The 23,260-nt window shown below is 41.9% G+C and overlaps 1 protein-coding gene across 1 annotated transcript in view; it reads right to left on the reverse strand.

Annotated features, from left to right (window-relative positions):
• Positions 1-23,260, reverse strand: part of reck (reversion-inducing-cysteine-rich protein with kazal motifs) — a 166,699-nt gene that overhangs the window by 53,066 nt on the left and 90,373 nt on the right. The window contains exons 13-16 of the mRNA XM_047349654.1: positions 19,508-19,651; positions 19,246-19,434; positions 3,180-3,290; positions 2,832-3,003 (exon numbers count right to left, since the gene is read on the reverse strand). Coding sequence (XP_047205610.1) covers positions 2,832-3,003; positions 3,180-3,290; positions 19,246-19,434; positions 19,508-19,651 — 616 coding nt within the window. The remainder of the gene's footprint in view (positions 1-2,831; positions 3,004-3,179; positions 3,291-19,245; positions 19,435-19,507; positions 19,652-23,260) is intronic.

A 23,260-nucleotide genomic window follows, 5' to 3' on the forward strand; every position in this document is an offset into this window, starting at 1 on the left:
TCGGGCCTGGGAAGAGTTCGGTGAGGCCATGGAGAAGGACTACCGGTTGGCCTCGAAGCGATTCTGGCAAACCGTCCGGCGCCTCAGGAGGGTGAAGCAGTGCTTTGCCAACACTGTTTATAGTGGGGGCGGGAGACTGCTGACCTCGACTGAGGACATTATCGGGCGGTGGAAGGAGTACTTCGAGGATCTCCTCAATCCTGCCATCACGCATTCCGTGGTGGAAACAGAGGCTGGGGACTCGGGGTTGGACTCTTTCATCACCCAGGCTGAAGTCACCAAGGTGGTTAAAAAGCTCCGCGGTGGCAAGGCTTCGGGGGTGGATGAGATCCGCCCTGAGTACCTCAAGTCTCTGGATGTTGTAGGGCTGTCATGGTTGACACGCCTCTTCAACATTGCGTGGCGGTCGGGGACAGTGCCTCTGGACTGGCAGACTGGGGTGGTGGTCCCCCTACATAAGAAGGGTGACCGGAGGGTGTGTTCCAACTACAGGGGGATCACACTCCTCAGCCTCCCTGGTAAGGCCTACGCCAGGGTATTGGAGAGGAGAGTCCGACCGATAGTCAAACCTCGGCTTCAGGAGGAGCAGTGTGGTTTTCGTCCCGGCCGTGGAACACTGGACCAGCTCTATACCCTCTACAGGGTGCTCGAGGGTTCATGGGAGTTTGCCCAACCGGTTCACATGTGTTTTGTGGACCTGGAGAAGGCATTCGAATGTGTCCCTCGTAATGCCCTGTGGGGGGTGCTCCAGGAGTATGGAATCGGGGTCCCTTTATTAGGGGCCATCCGGTCCCTGTACGAGCGGAGCAGGAGTTTGGTCCGCATTGCCGGCACTAAGTCGGACCTGTTCCGATGTTGGACTCCGGCAGGGCTGCCCTTTGTCACCGGTCCTGTTCATAACTTTTATGGACAGGATTTCTAGACGCAGCCAAGGGCCGGAGGGGGTCTGGTTTGGGGACCAGTGGATTTCGTCTCTTCTTTTTGCGGATGACGTGGTCCTGCTGGCCCCCTCTAGACAAGACCTACAGCGTGCGCTGTGGCGGTTCGCAGCCGAGTGTGAAGCGGCTGGGATGAGGATCAGCTCCTCCAAGTCCGAGGCCATGGTACTCGACCGGAAAAGGCTGGCTTGTCCTCTTCAGGTTGGAGGGGAGTTCCTGCCTCAAGTGGAGGAGTTTAAGTATCTCGGGGTCTTGTTCACAAGTGAGGGAAGAATGGAGCGGGAGATTGACAGACGGATCGGTGCGGCTGCCACAGTATTGGGGGCGCTGGGCCGGTCCATTGTGGTGAAGAGAGAGCTGAGCCGAAAAGCAAAGCTCTCAATTTACTGGTCGGTCTACGTTCCTACCCTCACCTATGGCCATGAACTTTGGGTCATGACCGAAAGAACGAGATCCTGGATACAAGCGGCTGAAATGAGCTTCCTCCGTAGGGTGGCTGGGCACTCCCTTAGAGATAGGGTGAGGAGCTCGGCCATCCGGGAGGGGCTCAGAGTAGAGCCGCTGCTCCTCCACATCGAGAGGAGCCAGTTGAGGTGGCTCGGGCATCTATACCGGATGCCTCCTGGACGCCTTCCTCGGGAGGTGTTCCAGGCACGTCCCACCAGGAGGAGGCCCAGGGGACAGCCCACGACACGCTGGAGGGACTATGCCTCTCGGCTGGCCTGGGAACGCCTTGGGCTCCCCCTGGAGGAACTGGAGGAGGTGTCTGGGGAGAGGGACGTCTGGGCGTCTCTGCTGAGTCTGCTGCCCCCGCGACCCGGTCCTGGATAAGCGGAAGACGACGAACGAACGAACGAATTGGCCCAAGTACTGAACCCTGTGGTACTCCACTCCAATAGGGTAATGGGTGGGTAGCAGTACAGAAGCTGCAGAGAGGAGTGTTAAGCTACGACCCTGCTTCCTGGTCTGAACCCTGGGTTGTCAGAGTTTTGGAGAACTAATAAATTCGGCCAGATTCCTAGAAAGCAGAGCTGCTCCATCCAAAGTGGAATGGATGCTGTCTCTCCGGATCAGACCAGGTTTTCCCTAAAATGTTCACCAATTATCAATGTAACCCACATTATTTTCTGGACACCATCTAGACAGCCAGCGGTTGAATGACAGCATGCGGCTAAACATGTCGTCACTGGTCAGATCGGGGAGGGGACCAGAGAAAATTACGGAGTCCGACATTGTGTTGGCAAACTTACACACCGAAGCAACACTAACTTTGGTGACTTCCGATTGACGTAACCGGGTGTCATTACCGCCAGCGTGAATAACAATCTTACTGTACTTTACTTTGTTCATTTTCATAGAATTTCTATTCATTATTACCTTTGTCAGATTCAAGTTATTTCTGTGACCATTGTGAGTTTTTCTTTCATTGATCAAGGGGTAACAACAATTTTGTCCACGTGTGTATCTAGAATTTATTACACTTCATCTTCTATGAAAACAACCCTTCAAGTGTTTCCATCCTCCAAGAGAAAATTTGGTGAGCAGGTCTGTTTCTAGTCTCATTTGAGACTTCTTTTAGTCAATCCTCAAGTCATCTGTCTTATCTCATATCTATTCTGTTGTTGAGGCATGAAAGCTTTAAAAGAGTGGGCTCAGAACATATGTTTTTAGAGTGAGGAGGCTGAAGAGAGGGGGCCGGGGATAGATGAAGATTTTTGAATGAAATGGGATCACAAGGCCTGCTTAGCAAAACCAAAACCACCTGAAACAACAGCCAGGATGTCAGTCAAGGGAGGGATGGGGGAGAGGAAAGTTTGAAAATAGAAGAGTTTTCCTTAATGGGTTTGAGCTTCAGTTTATACAGACTGTGTTCTGATCGTTAACTTAACCCACCTCTGATTTCTCTGGCAAACTACGTCAGTGCAAGGGTTACTGGAATGGCAGTGGCCAAAGACATATTGTTGGTCTTTGAATCCCATACAACGAGCCACACATCCACTGGGATAGGTTCGCCCATTGGAGGCACAAACTGGGATGTAGCGATATGGACAGTTACAGGGAAGATCTGAGGGAGAAACGAAGGGATAGAGGGGGTACATATTCTCAGATGAAGACACAAATATAGAGAATGAACAAATGTGCCAGTGAAATGTGGCTTAATGACAGCTTTTACAGCTTTCCAGTTAGAGTTAACCCCACCAAATATCACCCAAACCAAATTAAGTTATTAAAGAGACCAACCAGCAAACGTCCAATCGTCATTTTCTGTGGGACATTTTCTGGTAGAACAGATGGTTTCTCCAGCGAAGCACGAACACGTGTTGCAGTTGGTCCTGAAAGTTGTGCCATGATCTGGTGGTGAAATACAGCAAAGCAACACAAGACAAATTAACAAAATATTTAAAAATGCTTAATTTCATAAAGTATTGAAGTGTTTAAAGAATTTTTTATGACTTTGGATAAAAAAGCAGGATCCTATACTTGAGATTTGTCAGCAGCTAAAGCTGCCTAATGACACTTTTTCCAATATTATATCCATAGGGTTGCATATGTCAGCATTATTCAGCATCAGTCTAGAAAGCTCTTGCCAATTAGCAATTCTAAGGAGGTCTGTGAGGCACAAATTCACTCCTTTGCCTTAAGTGACCATGCACTCGTGTCATCCTACTGCTGCTTCTAAATAACAAAGAAGGGTAATTCAAAGGGGGTAATTTTTACCCGCTTTGTCGTTTCAGTGTTAAGGATATTTATCAGGTTTAGCCCATCACTGCAATTTTCACAAACCAATGCTCATCTAGTCAAGTACGTAGTAAAACTCAGTGGCACCACATTATCACATTCACTAAACACGTTCATCCATTGTTTTGAAACACACAACTTTGCTCACTGCATAACAACATAACATAATATCTGGATGCTAGCAGGGACCAGAGTTAGAAAGAGTTATGAAGAAGGTAATAAACTGGGGACACAAGCAAAGCCGGCGCTAGAGAGGGGGCCGGGGGGCACTGGACCCCCTTGAAATCGGATTGGCCACCCCAGGTGCCCCCCCAGATGATTCACATGTCACAACACCAGGTCATTCCTCTACTGTAGCAAGCGTCATGTAACTTCCCCCATTTTCACTGTGTAACGAGGGGAAGGACCAGCTGGTGGCGGCAATGTACAACTTCAGCTTTCTGCCAACCACCAATAATCCCAAGAAGAAGAGCCACATGAAGAAGATGAGACCTGCGAGGAGAAGATGCAGAGGATCACAGCGTAGAGGAACACTGAACAGCCTATTTGACTCCAAGATAAACCAGATAAACAACATCCAAACTAAGTTTAACGGTGGTTTCCTGGTAAGGCAATGTTTAAAATAAGTTCTGTGTTCACATAGGAGATCATTTTTGGTAATTCGGCAATAACTACAAGTCACAAACATCAAACTATCGTTACCCGGCGTCTACAGACTGCTGCTCCACATTTATTTAATACGGGTTGTCGCATATGAATGTGTTTCTCTAATGATTTTAGAGCAACGAAACTAGCAGACAATCAGCTGCTCTGATGGTTAGGTGAAATGTGACGGGATTATGCTACCCTGTTATGAAGCTGATAAGTTTTGTTCAAAGGCTCAGGCCCTTCTAGGTATTCCATGCAAATAAACTTTACTTACTACCAGTTTGAGTACTCAATTTACAGCCACAATCTGTTTACCATGACCTTTTGAGGTAATATGAAGGTAATATGAATAGGAATTGATAACATTGTGTAAGTAGTAATTGGAGTGATATGACTGATTTGATTGAGAATGAAAAGGCAGGGAGAAAGGATACATGACTTCTTTTAAAAGGAAGCAAATTAGGCACCAATCAAATAGAGTTCCACTTTGGTATCAGCAGCCCTGATGGCTCCCATCCTGGGACCAGTCAAGAGAGGGAATGTCAGACACAAACCATCTAACCATCACCAGGTCAGAGTATCTATAGAAACAGTCACACTCTGTTCAGGAATTACCTTCAGATTTCCATTATTTTGAAATGTTGTTTGCTGCTAATGTATGTTGTTATTGAGAAATTTGGTTGTGTTTTTATTTTGAAAATACACATATTTTTGGTTTAATGTATTTCTATCGAGGGAGGAAGCCACAGAGGGAGGAAGCCACAGAGGCCTCTGCCTCTGACCAGGATGATGGTGAGCCAGAAGAGCCAGTCCCAGGAGATCCCACTGTCCTCTTCCCAGCTGTGTTCAGTACTGCTATTGTTCCTCCGAAAGGACCCAGTGTTAATTCTACTTAACTGACACCTGCTAGTTAGCTGCCATATCTGTTTTCACATTTTTTTATTTATAATTTTTTTTATTTTTGAATAAATCCATCCATCCATGTTCTATACCTGCTTCTTCAGTATACAGGTCTTTTATTGTCTTAATACGGATAATTTTGGCATACAGCTCATGAAAACCCAAAATTCCTATCTCACAAAATTAGCATACTTCATCCGACCAATAAAAGAAAAGTGTTTTTAATACAAAAAACGTCAACCTTCAAATAATCATGTACAGTTATGCACTCAATACTTGGTCGGGAATCCTTTGGCAGAAATGACTGCTTCAATGCGGCATGGCATGGAGGCAATCAGCCTGTGGCACTGCTGAGGTCTTATGGAGGCCCAGGATGCTTCGATAGCGGCCTTTAGCTCATCCAGAGTGTTGGGTCTTGAGTCTCTCAACGTTCCCTTCACAATATCCCACAGATTCTCTATGGGGTTCAGGTCAGGAGAGTTGGCAGGCCAATTGAGCACAGTGATACCATGGTCAGTAAACCATTTACCAGTGGTTTTGGCACTGTGAGCAGGTGCCAGGTTGTGCTGAAAAATGAAATCTTCATCTCCATAAAGCTTTTTAGCAGATGGAAGCATGAAGTGCTCCAAAATCTCCTGATAGCTAGCTGCATTGACCCTGCCCTTGATAAAACACAGTGGACCAACACCAGCAGCTGATACGGCACCCCAGACCATCACTGACTGTGGGTATTTGACACTGGACTTCTGGCATTTTGGCATTTCCTTCTCCCCAGTCTTCCTCCAGACTCTGGCACCTTGATTTCCGAATGACATGCAGAATTTGCTTTCATCCGAAAAAAGTACTTTGGACCACTGAGCAACAGTCCAGTGCTGCTTCTCTGTAGCCCAGGTCAGGCGCTTCTGCCGCTGTTTCTGGTTCAAAAGTGGCTTGACCTGGGGAATGCGGCACCTGTAGCCCATTTCCTGCACACGCCTGTGCACAGTGGCTCTGGATGTTTCTACTCCAGACTCAGTCCACTGCTTCCGCAGGTCCCCCAAGGTCTGGAATCGGCCCTTCTCCACAATCTTCCTCAGGGTCCGGTCACCTCTTCTCGTTGTGCAGCGTTTTCTGCCACACTTTTTCCTTCCCACAGACTTCCCACTGAGGTGCCTTGATACAGCACTCTGGGAACAGCCTATTCGTTCAGAAATTTCTTTCTGTGTCTTACCCTCTTGTTTGAGGGTGTCAATAGTGGCCTTCTGGACAGCAGTCAGGTCGGCAGTCTTACCCATGATTGGGGTTTTGAGTGATGAACCAGGCTGGGAGTTTTAAAGGCCTCAGGAATCTTTTGCAGGTGTTTAGAGTTAACTCGTTGATTCAGATGATTAGGTTCATAGCTCGTTTAGAGACCCTTTTAATGATATGCTAATTTTGTGAGATAGGAATTTTGGGTTTTCATGAGCTGTATGCCAAAATCATCCGTATTAAGACAATAAAAGACCTGAAATATTTCAGTTAGTGTGCAATGAATCTAAAATATATGAATGTTAAATTTTCATCATGACATTATGGAAAATAATGAACTTTATCACAATATGCTAATATTTTGAGAAGGACCTGTAGGTCTCCTTTGAATTGTAATATGCAGGAACAGTGTTAAAAAAAGAACAGAAGGTGGGAAAAAAGAACATGAAAAGAAAATAATTTTGACAAGTACTCAATTTTTGGTGTATATAGGTGCAGAGGTGAGTATGCAGAGGGTTTGGGTCCTACGGTTTTCACCGCTCTGTTGATCATGTTTAGTCTATATACTTCACACTTACCACAGTATGGTATCCATCATGCCTGCTATTCCAGACCGTCACTTTGATGTTGGATTATCATCTATTTGAAAGCTGTTCAATAAATGGGAGAACCCCACAACGTATTTCCTGGACATTGTTTGTAAGCTTGTAAGAACCTGGATCCGCCCAAACCCAGAAGCGACCAAAGAGATGGAACCTGATGGTCACTACAAAATATATATATATTGATCTAATACTGGTTACATTAGGACAATGTGTTACAACTTATATATTTTCTTTCGATATTATTGATGTATTTACAAATAATATATGATACATCCTATTTACATACAAGCAACAATATTTCTACCAATAAAAGCAGGAACATCAACATTAATAATTAACAATTACAATAGTTTATTCATTTCTAATCCCTCATTTTATACAATTTAATGCTTGGACATTGCCTGAGCTCCACATTTGGAATATTCCAAAGCTTCATCACAATGGTGTCATTGTTCCAAAGTTGATGTCAAGTGTTGTTTTACATTTAGTTTATTTTTTGTGTTACATTGTTAAACTACAAATCATGTACACAAATATCATCTCCTGTGTACTTAGTATGTATTTAGATATAGGTAACAGATAGAAATTGGGATATTCCCAAATTGAAGTGGTTGGAGAGACTCCTGAATGTTATGGACTGACCATAAGATTGCCTCCTGAAATGTCATTCACAATTATTGTACTCTATAGGTCCCCTTCAGTTAAAGATGTGTTTTTTAGCCAACTCTCTAACGTTCTAAAAAAATGTAACGCTAAAGATGAGAGACTCCAACATAAAAACAAACAAAATAGGAAAATACTAAAATAAATTACTCAGAAGTTTAATTACACACAAATGATAAAAAATGCAACTCGAATTACAAAGTCATCACAAATGCTTATAGATTTAAGTTTTAAAAATAAGGCTGACAGAATTGCAAAAGTGTACAACTTAATAACAGATATATCTGACCATAATTTAACGTTAGTGGTTAGAAGATTGTCAAAAGCACATTACAGAAATTTAATCAGAAAAGATTTAAATGAAGTTACATCCCACATCCCAAAAAAAACATATTGAGTTATTTGACAATGAAATAAGACAGATTAACTGGAACAACATAGTCATGAATAAAGATAGCAATGCAGAAACCAAAGACTTTATAGAAACAGTTCAGCTGTTTGTTCCTAAATACTCCAGACTAATTCAGGGAAGGAAAAACAGTAAAATGGTCTTACCTCGGCTGAATGACGAATTATGGAAATTAATGAAAATCAGAGATACTGCACTGAAAAATTACCTAAAGACCAGTTTAATTTCTGACCGGTTAATATACAATGAACTCCGAAACAAGGTCGTTTTGCAACTGAGAAATGCCAAGGCTGCATTTTTTCTTGGTATAATTAAACAAGCCAAAGGAAATTCAAAACAGCTCTGGAAAACAATTGACAAATTAACTGGTAAGAAAATATTAAAAAATGAATCAATAGAAGTAAATATAGATCGGATATTCTGTAAAGATGGTCTGTTGGTTGCAAATTATTTCAACAATAATTTTTTTAGATTCAGTAAATCAAATTACTCATCAAAACGTCTATTCCCTCAAGCTTGGGGCTCAACCTGTTTTGTCATTGCATACAGATTTATTGCACTTCAAAAAGGATTAACATGGCATTAACAGACAAAATAATATTGTCTTTATCAAATTCAAAATCTAATGATCACTGGGGGCTCGATAGTTCTCTAAATAAAAATCATAGGGATACTTTAACGCATCTATAAATTATATGGTTAACAAATCAATTGAAGATGTGTGTTCACCAGTGTCTTCAAAATAGCAGTGATAGTACCAGTCCATAAAGCAGATGTCAGAAATGACGTGAGCAACTACAGACCGATTAGTATACAACCCATAGTTTCCAACATTTCATCACACAGCAATTGATAGATCACTTAAATAGTAATGAATTCTTGTGTCCCATGCAGTTGGATTTCAATCTAATCAACTGAAACAGCCTGCTGTTATTTGACAGAAAGCATAAGAGCCAGTCTGGACAGAGGAGGATAGTGGTTGCATGGTTCCTGGACTTGTGAAAAGCCTTCTACACAGTACCACACCATGCTCCTCTCTAAACTATCTCATTTTAATTTGTCCAGGGATGCTTTCAATTGGTTGAAGTCGTACCTTTCATATCGTGTACAATGTGTACAAACAAATAATACATTGTTTTCTATAAACTTTGGCATCACAGGGGTCCCGTAGAGGTCCATTTTGGGCCCCCTGTTGTCCAGTATTATTATCAACGATCTTTCGGCAGTCTGCAAAGATGTAGACATCATCATGTACGCAGATGATGCCTTCATCTATGTGCATGGCAGAGACATTAATCTGGTTGCTCTTAAATTGTTTGTTGCGACTGAAAAAATAAGCAACTGACTACAAGCTTCTTGTCTTACGTTAAACATAAAAAAAATGGTTGGCATGTACTTTAGTAAGACCAAGAAACTTGAAGACATACCTAACATTAATGTCAAGGGTGAAAAATCTAACATTGTATCTGTAATGAAATATTTAGGAGGCCACCTAGATATAACCCTGGGGTTCAAAAAACATAAAAAGTAAGCAATTCAGTCAAATAAAACATTTTTACTCTAAGACACATAAGAAACAGCCTAACAATTGTAGCATCTCTGATGTTTTCCAATGCTGGGATTTATTGCAATTTCTGTTGGCCGCAGGCTAATGGAACCAGACTGAAATCACTCAGATCTCTCTATAACCAAGTCTTTAAGGTGTTAGACAAAAAAACACTTCATTAGAACCATTGTAACATCCTTAGCAAATAAAATTTGCTAAGTTTTGATAGCCTTGTTCAATACCTAAATTTACTAATGATTTTCAGAATTGTTAATAATATTGCTCCCCCTTCATTAAAGAAATTCATTCAACTATGGGTCAAACAACCTGGATAACTAGGTCCATTTCACACAAAAACTGTTGTCCAAAAAAAGATGTTCTACCTTTGCACAATCAGCTTTTCCATTTAAATCCATCAAACAATGGAATCAGCTCCCAGACAGTTTGAAGTTGTGTGTAGATCTGCAAATATTTTCTCAAAACCTAAAAAAACCACATTATCAATAATCAACTGTATTCCTTTCTTATCTAATGTTGATGTATTTGTACCTAATATTTTTATTATTTGTCAATTTAGGCTAATTAACCTTGTAAGGTTATGTATTTTGTATTGTATATGAACTGCGAAGTATGTATTTTTAATGAGCGAACCGCAATTTTTGTATTGTGAATTGTTTTATTGCGCACACTTGCCCAGGGACTGTAGATTGAAAGTAGCTTTAGCTAAGTCTGGTTCAAAGCTTATTTTCCAATTAGATGTTTTTGTACATAGTCCTTGACAAATAACTAATAAACTAAACTAAACAAAGATGGTTTATTATTCATCATACAAGAAAAAAAAGAAAAAAACGACAAAAATGGAACTAGAAAAGAAAATTAAAGACTTAAACACAATTTTTGCCACATCGAAAGAAGGAAAGAAGAAAATATGTTAAATGAAATAAGAAAACAAACATCTGGAACTTAATTGAATACTAGAGGCAAGAATACTATTCAAAATACAGATTGCACTTGGGCTTCAACCCTGAAAGAGGCACCAGGCAAGGTTTTCTACTCTCCCCCTCGCTGTATGAATATAGATTCTGCTAAATTATGCTTTCCTATTTAAATTGTGTGGAGACATGTGACATGAGGAATAGAGCAGATGTCCCCCACCTGTACCCAACACATCACCTGGTGGAATGAGCTGACACAATTGACTGATATTGCATTTCTCAAATAAGCAGAAGATGATGGTGGAGAACCCTCTCGCTCTCACACATGGGAAGAGTATCTGCAAATAAAATAATGATCCTGAAACCACCCTAGACCTGGCTTAAAAGCTTAAATGCCATCAGATCAAAAATTCCCTTTGTAAATTTTACGAATAGCAAAAAATTAAAAGATTTTAGCTATTTGAGTAAAAAAATTTTGAAAATTAAATACCAGCTCATTCAATAAAACATTGTTTATAGAGCACATTACATAAGACAAAGGATGTTCCAAATTGTTTTTTTCACAAACCAACACATGTCCAAACTGCATGGGATTGTTAAATCTACTTCTGAAAGTCCTGCATAAATTTTGGGAGCAACCTTTGAGGTTGAAGTTTAAGGAAGCTAGTTATTACTAGAAGAAGTTCTAGGTGTTCTCAATGATAAATTGGGACTAGATAACAGATTATAGTTGGTGAACGCCAACTATAATAGAATTTGGCCTTGAATGCCTGATGAATCTTCATATGGCATTGGATTTTTGCCATATGAATCTTTTCCGTCCAATATGTCCTCTTAATGATTTATACCTTTACTATTCCATGTGAAAAGGTAAAGAGCATTTTTATTTTGCAGACCCCTCCTTGAACCGCCACCTTAACGTGGTGGAGGGGTTTGAGTGCTCGAATGATCCTAGAGGCTATGCTGTCTGGGGCTTAAATGCCCCTGGTAGGGTCTTCCATGGCAAACAGGCTCTGGGTGACGGGTCAGACAAAGAGCGGTTCAAGACGCCTTCACGAGGACCACAAAATCGAGGCACCTGACAGCGCCTGGTATGGCAGAACCAGGGTCCCACCCTGGAGCTAGGCCTGCAGTCGGGATTCATCGGAGAGTGCTTGGTGTCCGGGTTTTGAGATATTCCTACCAGGCTGTACTATAGATGTACTGATATTGATGCTATTAAAGCAGATATGCTGCCTAATTAAAGGACAGATAAATAGAATATATGAGACACAGACTTCCTTACATAGTGTTTTTTAATGTCTACTGATGGAATACTTTTCAAATCCATTTTAACATATTTGCAATGTATATCCTAGGTAGTGTTTTTAAGTTCCTAGGCTTTTACACATTTAGCCTTTGTAAAGCTTTTAAACTTATGCATAAAGGTTTAAGTGTCCATAAAAAAATTCATATGGGACATCCAGAACGGTGCTGCTGCGAGATGGATGCATAGTGGTAAGCTCCTACTAGTCGGTTCAGTAAAAGTACCTCCTAACAATATAAATATCATTGTAGACATTTCGAACTTGGAATGAAAGGAGAGAAATCGTTAAAGAGTAAAAAGAGTAACGGAAAAATGAGCAAAAATAGAATTGGAAGTGGCCCAGTCGACTGAAAAGAGAGGTTATGACCCCCTCCTGGACCCCCTGCAGTTTGCCTACAGAGCCAACAGGTCTGTAGATGATGCAGTCAACCTAGCCCTTCACTTCATCCTCCGGCACCTGGACTCCACAGGAACCTATGCCAGGATCCTGTTTGTGGATTTCAGCTCTGTTTCAACACCATCGTCCCAGTTCTGCTACAGGAGAAGCTCTCCCAGCTGAGTGTGCCCGACTCCACCTGTAGGTGGATAACTGACTTCCTGTCTGACAGGAAGCAGCGCGTGAGGCTGGGGAAGCACGTCTCTGACTCCCTGACCATCAGCACCGGTTCCCCCCAAGGCTGTGTTCTCTCTCCTCTGCTCTTCTCCCTGTACACCAACAGTTGCACCTCCAGTCACCAGTCTGTCAAGCTTCTGAAGTTTGCGGACGACACCACCCTGATCGGACTTATCTCTGATGGTGACGAGTCCGCGTACAGATGGGAGGCGGACCATCTGTTGGACTGGTGCAGCCAGAACAACCTTGAGCTCAACGCTCTAAAGACAGTGGAGATGGTTGTGGACTTCAGGCAGAACCCAGCCCCACCTGCCCCCATCACCCTCTGTGACTCCACAATTGACACTGTGGAATCTTTCCGCTTCCTGGGAACCATCATCTCCCAGGATCTCAAGTGGGAGTCAAACATCAGCTCCCTCATCAAGAAAGCCCAGCAGAGGATGTTCTTCCTGCGGCAGCTGAAGAAATTCAACCTGCCAAAGACTATGATGGTGCACTTCTACACAGCCATCATTGAGTAGATCCTCACCTCCTCCATCACCATCTGGTACGCCGCTGCTACAGCCAAGGATAAGGGCAGGCTGCAGCGTGTCATTCGGTCTGCTGAGAAGGTGATTGGCTGCAGTCTACTGTCGCTCCAGGAACTGTACACCTCCAGGACCCTAAAGCGGGCAGGGAAGATTCTGGCTGATCCCTCCCACCCCGGTCACAGACTCTTTGAGACTCTCCCCTCTGGCAGGAGGCTGCGGTCCATCCGGACCAAAACCTCACGCCACAAGAACAGTTTTTTCCCATCTGCCACTAGCCTGGTTAACAAAGCCCGGAAACCACCCTGACACTCTCCCTTTCACCCCCCCAACTGCTACTTCATCACCGAGATCAATAATAACAAACTTCCTACAGTTTTATACTAAAGATCTGATCCTTATTAAAATCATGGCAGCAGAAGATTGAGATCGATGAAAAACGACTTTATTTTGACAATAATTACACGTCAGATATCATGGAAAGGCATATGGGCCAATTAAAGTGGAGTTGAGGGAAAAAGGGACACCATTCAAAAAGGGTCCTCAGGAGTCCCACTGGGACTTCGGATTACAGAATTATGGGACAGCGGGCAAGGCAGCCCAAGACCTAGATCGACATGGTATCAAACCTGTTTGCATCTGCAAAGCTGATTTACAACCCAGGTGCTAATCGGATTGGGTGTGTAAAATCAGCAGAACAGTGGGAACAAGCTTTTTAGTGTGTTTGCCTTCATGAATATGCAAAACATGAAATTGACCCAAACACGCAAATTGTAGTCAGAACCACCTGGAACGTAATCCAGTCAAGACTGTGGAGATGATGGTAGACTTTCGGATAACAGCACTCCCACATACCCCCATCACCATCCGCAACAACTCGTGTCTACTGTGGACCACTTGCGGTTCCTAGGAGCCACCATTACTCGAAACATGAGATGGTCTTCACGTATAGACAATGTTCGGAAGAAGGCCCAGCAGAGACTGTACCTACTGAGGCAACTCAAGAAGTACAACCTTCCACAGGAGCTGCTGGTTATCTTCTACACCGACATAATTCAGTTTGTCCTGTCTTCGTCTATCTCAGTGTGGTTTTGCTCATCCACAAAACAGGACAGGTCCAGACTGCAACAAAACTCATCAGGGCTGACCTTCCCTCTATCCAGGACGTATACAGGTCTAGGGTCAGTAAAAGGGAAGCTAACATCTCTACAGACCACACACACACCCTGCACATAAACTGTTTAGGCTTTTACGGGCTGGTCAGAGTTTCAGAAACTGTTGATCTACTGGGATTTTCATGCACTATCATCTCTAGGGTTTACAGAGAATGGTCCAAAAAAGAGAAAATATCCAGTGAGCAGCAGTTCTGTGGGCGCAAATGCCTTGTTGATGGCAGAGGTCAGAGGAGAATGGCCAGACTGGTTCAAGCTGATAGAAAGGCAACACTAACTCAAAGAACCACTTGTTACAACCAAGGCATGCAGAAGAGCATCTCTGAACGCACAACATGTCGAACCTTGAGGCGGATGGGCTACAGCAGCAGAAGACCACACCGGGTGCTACTCCTGTCAGCTAAGAACAGGAAACTGAGGCTACAATTCACACAGCCTCACCAAAATTGGACAATAGAAAATTGGAAAAACGTTGCCTGGTCTGATGAGTCTCGATTTCTGCTGCGACATTCGGATGGTAGGGTCAGAATTTGGTGTCAACGACATGAAAGCATGGATCCATCCTGCCTTGTATCAACGGTTCAGGCTGGTGGTGGTGGAGTAATGGTGTGGGGGATATTTTTTGGCACACTTTGGGCCCCTTAGTACCAATTGAGCATCGTGTCAACGCCAATGTCTACCTGAGTATTGTTGCTGACCATGTCCATCCCTTATGACCACAGTGTACCCATCTTCTGATGGTTACTTCCAGCAGGATAACCCACCATGTCATAAAGCACTAATCATCTTAGACTGGTTTCTTCAACATGACAATGAGTTCACTGGACTCAAATGGCCTCCATTCACCAGATCTTAATCCAATAGAGCACCTTTGGGATGTGGTGTAGATTCGCATGATGGATGCAGCCGACAAATCTGCAGCATCTGTGTGATGCTATCATGTCAATATGGACCAAACTCTCTGAGGAATGTTTCCAGTACCTTGTTGAATCTATGCCACCAAGGATTAAGGCAGTTCTGAAGGCAAAAGGGGTCCAACCTGGTACTAGCAAGGTGTACCTAATAAAGTGGCTGATGAGTGTATGTACATTTTAAAAGATATTATCTATTTCCACTATTATATATACCAAAAAAAAAAATCCTAAAAGAGAGCAAAGTGTACTGGAGACACATTGCTTGTTTGTCCGTACAACTTGGCAATAAAGCTGATTCTGATTATGATACTGCCACACTCTGCATGACAATGCCATTGATCAAGATGATCATGTCATTCTCTACACACCATAAATGCATAAATGAGATAACATGAAGCATATTGTTGAAAACCTGATTTTAGACACAACACAGCAGTTTTAGGATAACCCCCCTACCTACCCCCTGGCCAAAACACCTTGACTTTAGTTCCAGTAGACTCATGGACATGTCTCTAAAATGAAGGTCTTTGTCCTGACTGTATTTGCAAACTGCAATGTGACTTTTTAAGTTGGCTTTGGAGTAATTTCTTGTTCCTGTCTGAGTGGGCTGTCAACCCATGTCAGTACAGATCTCATTTCTCTGTGGTTAATGATAGTATTCACCACCTTAGCCAGCAACTTTATAAGGTATTTTGCTTTTGTTCTGTGGTGGATATGCACATTTAGAAACCAACTGATCAGAATCAGAATCAACTTTATTGGCTAAGTTTGGTGCCCAAACAAAGAATTTGACTTCGGTTTCCATCACTCACTTTGTATATCAACATCAGTCCAAACAACTACCACAATGTGTAAAATCAAATAAATAAGGACAAGGAACAGTATGTACAAGTGTGTGTGTGTGTGTGTGTGTGTGTGTTAATGTATATAGATGGAAGGCAGGTTGTGATAGAGCAAGTACGCTTATTTGTTTCACAGCAGAGTAGAGGACAGCCTGGGGATAAACACTCTCTGTGGTGGCTGGTTTTGGCTGTTAGCACTGTGTAGTGTTTACCGGAAGGTGTACAGGATGTGTGGGGTCTGCAGAGAAGTTAGCTGCCATTTTCCTGACCTCAGACCTGTACAAGTCCTGGACTTGGGAAGGTCAGTCCTTATGATTCTCTCTGTTAATCTAATTGTTCATTTGCAGTTCTAGGAATCGGAAGTGATCCACAGTTGACAATGTTGTCGAGGAAGTTGAGGAAAGGCAATGGAGGAGGTGCTCTCCAGAAGTCCATCATTATCTCCATGTCTTTAGTGGGTTTAGGTGCAGGTGATTCTGTGTGCACCAGTGGACCACTGTGGTAAACCTCATCTATGTTCTGATGCAGCATGCTCAGATGAAAATCATGGTTGTTGAAAGTGCAAAAGGTATTGGTCCTCACAGAAGCTGATATATAAAGTATTACTCAGACCCCTCTAAAGTGGTTTAAATCATATCTCTCCCATCGCTCTCAATTTATTCACCTAAAAGCATTTTCTTCTCAGCCTTCTTCTGTCATTTCCGGTGTGCCCCAAGGCTTTGTCCTGGGACCCTTCCTTTGATAATCTACCTCCTCCCCCTTGGCCATATCTTTCGGAAACACTATATTAGTTTCCACTGTTACGCGGATGATATCCAGCTCTATTTTTCCTCCAAACCCATTCCCAAAATTCCGTCTACCTCCCTTACTGACTGTATGGCTGAAATAAAATCATGGTTTTCCACCAATTTACTCAAATTAAACAGTGAAAAAACTGAGGTTCTCCTAATTGGCACAAAAACCACATTATCCAAAACAAACGGTTTTTCCATTGATATTGACAACTGCTCTGTTTCCCCTTCGCCTCAGGTAAAGAGTTTATGTGTCATCCTCGACAGTACTCTCTCTTTCCAATCTCACATCAATAACATGACCCGGTTCGCCTATTTTCATCTGCGAAATATCAGTCGTCTTCGCCCCTCCCTCACTTCACATACTACTGCCATCCTCGTTCATAGCCTTGTCACTTCCCGTCTTGATTACTGCAATTCCCTCCTGTTCGGTCTTCCACATAAATCTCTTCATAAGATTCAACTAGTTCAAACTCAGCTGCCCGTATCATCTCTAGAACCCCTTCCTTCCATCACATCACTCCTGTTCTGTCAGAGCTCCACTGGCTCCCCATCAAGTTCCGTATAGACTTTAAAATCATTCTTCTCACTTTCAAGGTTGTCCATAATCTCGCTCCACCTTATCTATCCCATCTTCTCAACGTTGCTACTCCCTCTCTCACTCTCAGATCGTCCTCGTCTATTCACCTGATTGTTCCCTCTGCCCGTCTCACCACCATGGGGGGTAAAGCTTTCAGCCGCTCTGCTCCTCGGCTTTGGAACTCTCTACCGACCGATTTAAGGAACATAAATTCACTTTCTCAATTAAAATCTTCAATAAAGACTCACTTGTTTAGGACTGCCTTCTGCACTTGATTATTTCGCACTGTTACATTTTAACTGCTTGATCGCTGTGTTTATATTTTTATTTCATTTTTGGTTTATTCTTGATTTTAATATTGATTTGTATTCATTGTAAGGTGACCTTGAGTGCCAGAAAGGCGCCTATTAAATAAAATGTATTATTATTATTATTATTAAAGTCACAAAATCAGTTAGTTTGTTTAAATCAGAAACAGAACCTTCAAAATCTTTTCAGTCTGTCCAATCAAGGAAGTTCTGCGTCATTAGTCCACTTCCTAACAGTCAGAACCACAGTTTTAGAGGTGTTCAGTATCTGCCTGTAAGTTGGTATAAAATGAAGCAGGCAGTGGTCAGAGAGTCCCAACCCTGCACAAGTGACTGCACTGTATGCATATTTTAAAGGTGTTTAACAGTGGTCTAGTGTGTTTTTATCTATAAATACACAAAATACTAGCGAACAAAGTACCGAGGAAACCATCGATGGTGCCATCTTGGATATTTACATGTTCAACTCTTGGATACAGAACCAATCTCCATTTACAGTAGGTTGGCTAGACATCCTCATGATCTCTATACTTGTACATAATTGTTTGAGCAGATGAACATGGCACCTTCAAGTATCTGGAAATTGAACAAGGAAGAACCAGAGGTCCACTGGAGATCCACAGTTCTCTTCCTAATATTTTCAGTTTTCCATGATGTCAAATAAGGAAGCACTGTATTGCCTTAAAATACATCTACACATGTAGGGCCTTCAAAGAACCTAACTTGTTAGAACTTTCCAACAGTATGACATCCTCATCTGAGTTTTCCCAAACGGTTTGAAGGCATAGTGATCTGGGTGCAGCACTGGCGCAGGGTTACAGCACTTGTCCCATGTTTAGAACACAACTGGCCCCTGGATCTAGTCCTGGCCACAGTGACTAGTGCTGCATGTCTTCTCCCTCTCTTCACTCCATTTCCTGTCTGTCTACTTCTAAGAAAATGACAGAATACAGGCCCCTAGTGACACAAAAAAAACCTAAAAACCCATAGTATACATAGCACTCTTCCTGTATGAAGACTTCTGAATTTGAAAAAAAGCAAAATAAAAAAATAAAAACAATTAACACATTATTCTGGCATTTACTCAAACAACAATAATAGTTTTGGGACTCCTAACTGACCGAAAACAGGAAAATGGACCCATATTTGGGAACATGACATTAAATTGAAAATGTGTCTTGTCACATAAATATTTGGTTTCAACTCAACATTCAACTTGAACATTTTATTGGTCATCACAATGTTTTCTGCTTTATAAAAACAAGTATTGTTTTTGTTACAAAGTCATCATTAAACTTTATTGGAAGCCAATATCTATGTAGAAATTCATTAATTGGTTTCTTTATAAGGTGTCTATTAATTACGAATCATGGATATATAGATATCTAAACATATATATCTAAATATATCTATGTAGATATATATATTTATATAGATATATATATATAGATATCTAAATATATATATCTACAGATATATAGATATATATCTACATAGATATATATCTATATATATAAAAACACACTTAATTTAAACCATTGTTCATTAATGCATTTGTAAACTAGATAAAGACATCTCTTACTCTTTCGTTGCCCCTCCACAATGCAGCCCGTGTCTGTTTCCACACAGGGGATCTCCAAGCAGTTCTCCAGACGCCCACTTGGGCCGCAGCTGCACATCTCATGGCAACCGGGAGCACCGTTACGTCTCGGAACCTGGATAAGAGCGTTCTGCTGCACCAGAAATTCAGAAGCCTCACCCATTTTACAACCTGAAAACACACTAGATATCAGACACGCGTGGAACACCTTAAAGCTAAAAAACTCAGCAGGAGTCCATCCTACCTGGCACACAGAGATATGGCTGACAGTTGGTTTCATCAAGACATCCCCTTCTGTTAACCTGACATAAGTGGTTGCTTGGACATGGATTAGGGTTGCATGGATGGATGATCTGCTCAACTATGGTGTTGTCAAGTGAACTGGGTGCTGGAGGGATGGAAAACCTCACAGTCAGTCCGTGACATTATGGGTAAAAAACTGCTGCAAAGCTACATGCATATAGTCATATTTTGTTGAAAACAAATCCCATGATAATTTACATAAGATACTGGTTTTAGCTGTGGTTTGGGTACATACAGTTGCCTTTATAAATCTTATTTCAGAACATTACTAGATATAACCTTAATGTAAGTTAAACATTAATGACTTATGGCTTGACATTGTGGCTTTCTCAAACTAACCGAAAAAACAACACCACAACTGCATTATGTCCATGCTGTTTTTAGCACAGGTCTAAGATACACACTGAAATGTAAAGAAATAAAATTGAATCAAATGTCATGCAAACTTATTTGGGACTTGTCCATAAATACTGTATCACCATAAAAAAGGAATCTTGTTAATGAATATATAGGTTAGAGGAAAAAGTCTGACATTTATTCTCTGTGCACAATGAGTCGGATAAAAATCTATTTAATAGACACATTCAGTCACAGGAAAACTAAGAACACCCTTGCTGCTTCCATAGGATTTAAGAGGAAAAGTAGCAGAGGTGTGGACTTAGAATCATGTGATTTAGAATCGATTCAGACTCAAGTCACAAATTTAGTGACTTTAGATTCGACTTCATGAATTCACGCAGACGTTTACACCAAAGACACATGACTTCACTTTGACTTGATCCCATTGACTTTAAAAGTCTTGATATCTTACATCAAACAGAAAGTTTCTTATACAAAGAGAAAGTGCAAGGTGGGACTGTGTCAGGCGTGAGTTCCAGCCTGCTGCACACCCCCCGCTATTTGCAAATAATTGTTCCTCATGTTGTTACAAGCACGCTGCACTTTCAGTAAGAGTTTAAAACCAGACCGAAGAAAGTGTCTGACACCAATTCTTGCAAGCCTGGAGAGATTTACAGTGAGGTAAGTGCTGCCAGCTGCTGTATTGGCATTAATTATGGGAAGCCAGAGCTGCCATAAATGGCACAAAATGCTATAAGACAGAGAGAAACTGATGTCTTTGCTGAAGTTATAATGGAAGTCTCTTTTGTTGTTAAATATAAATAAATTAAAGACATAAAACAAATAAAAGATATACAGTGCACAGCATAAATGATAACACCTTCCTTAAAAATGAAATTTTAATCACTATCTCTATACACAAAAGGACAATTTTCAAAATTCTCCCAATGATGAGTTTCATAGAACACTTGTTTAATTTCATAACATGAAATCAATGTTAGTAATATAACTTAGATCACAAAATCTGCCGTTTTACTAAATTAGCTGAAGCAAAAATGAATGCACCCTGCAATAAAAACTACTACGTCTAGTATTTTGTTTGGCGGATATGACTAGAAGACCAAGCTCCAAGTCTTCTAGGCATGCAATGAACAAGTTGGCGACATACTGCAACATCTATCTTTGTCCAATCTTCAAGAACCACACCCTGGATGATAGATGGAGAGCGATGCTTAAATTGCCTCTTTAGAATTCCCCATAGGTCTTTGATTGGGTTCAGATCGGTAGACATACTTGGCCATTCAATCACCTTCACCTTTCTCTTTATCAGAAATGTAACTGTAGCTTTAGATTTTTGTTTTGGATCATTGTCATGTTGGAAAAATGCATGAAGACCAAGGGCTCGGAGTGATGGTGGCATCTTCTCTTTTAGTATAGAGCAATAGACCTGTGAGTTCATAATACCATCAATTAGATGCAGATCCCAGACTCCAGCAGCAGTCATGCAGCCCCACATAAAGACACTGCCACCACCATGTTTCACTTTAGGAACCATGCATTTGTCTTTGAAAACTTCACCTTTTCCATGCCATACAGTTTTGAAGCTATGATTTCCAAAAACTGTGAACTTTTTGTCATCACTCCAGAGTACAGGGTCCCAGTACTTTTCATCTTTTTCGCCATGGGCCCTGGCAAATTCTAGGCGTGCTGTTGTGTGGCTGGGCTTTAGGAGAGGCTTCCTCTGTGGATGATACCATGCATGCCATTCCTCTGCAGTGTGCACCGTATGGTGTCACGGAAAACAATCATTCTAGTTTGGCTTTCTACTTCTTTAGCTAACTGCAATGAACTTGCATAGCGATTGTCTTCAACCCTTCATCAACCCTTCATTCATGCGCATCAGACAGCTACAATAGGGGAGGCGGCTAATTTCAGAGCAGCCGCAAAGCCACCCAGAGAGTGGGAGCCTGGTGGGTTTATTTGCCCAGGAACAGGTGGAAGCAGAGCGGCTTCACCCAGACTGAAGTTAGCGTTAAACCTGAGAGCTGGCTCAGAACAGGCTAATGGGAAGCTAGCACTAATCACTGATTCACCCAGCAAGACATCAGGTTCACTAATGAGGGACTTTGACCTGAGCTACAGGTACGGTTAAATGTCCTGGCCGTGACAGAAAACAGTAGAAACCCTCTCTTTGAGCTTCTAGCTAGATCTGCATCATGATGTGAAAAATGTCTGATCCTTTAGCTTAGTTAAAATCAAAGCATTTAATCTTAAAGTTATTAAACACATTAAAAGGTCCTTCAGATCACCACATTGCATCTCATGACTGCAGCCGGTCCTATAGTCCAGTTCTACATGTAGACAGAAGCAGGTGTTGCTCAGTAAACCAGGAAAATATCTCCTGGTTCCAGTAAGACATAGTAGAAAGAGCAGCAGTAAGCCTCCCTCTTCTCTTTCATATCTTCTGATCCTAAACATACAGCTCTGGGTTGTTCAAAGGTGCAGAATTAATAAGAAATAAATCATAGTTAATCACAGGTGGACCATTGATTAGTCAACTGCTTCATTTTTCTGAATAATACATGTAATATTATATAAACTAAACTCATTAAACAAGGGTACAGTTTTACTTCATGTATACATTTATTAATAACTGTAATATTAGTACTGATAACAGGACAAAGGATGAGAGTCCAAGAAAGGTCCAGGAAGAGGCTCCATGTTCTATTTTAAACGCCTTTTTCTCTACAGAAAGTGTATAATAGTAAAGAATGAAGGGTTAGGGTCTTGTTCACGAATGAGGGAATAATGGAGCGGGAGATCGACAGACGGATCGGAGATGCTTCCCCGATAACAAACCTTGGATCACCAGTGACCTGAAGGACCTGCTTAACAAGAAAAAAAGAGCCTTCAGAGAGGGAGACAGAGAATTATTGAGGATTATACAGAAGCAACTTAAAGTCAAGATAAGAGACGGCAAGGAGGTGTACAAGAAGAAGCTGGAGAGCAGCTCCAGCAAAACAATATCAGAGATGTGTGGACAGGGATGAAGAAGATCACAGGCTTCAAGCAGAAGGATGATCAGACCGATGGACGTCTGGATAGAGCCAATGAACTGAACACATTCTTCAATAGGTTCAGTTCAGAAACAAGCTTCGCATCCTCCTCTCCTGCTCACAGCCAAACAGACATTCCACCTTCCTTTGACCCACAGGACCCACAGCTGTCCAGTAACACCTCAAGTTTTTTATCTTCCACCTCAGCCCTAGACCCTTCTACATGTTTGCCATCAACCATATCAGAAGATGCTGATGCTTCCTTTGCTTCCCCCTTCCACCTGTGTGTCTCAAGAAGT

The sequence above is a fragment of the Girardinichthys multiradiatus genome, chromosome 21, assembly GCF_021462225.1.
Source record: "Girardinichthys multiradiatus isolate DD_20200921_A chromosome 21, DD_fGirMul_XY1, whole genome shotgun sequence".
NCBI lineage: Eukaryota > Metazoa > Chordata > Actinopteri > Cyprinodontiformes > Goodeidae > Girardinichthys > Girardinichthys multiradiatus.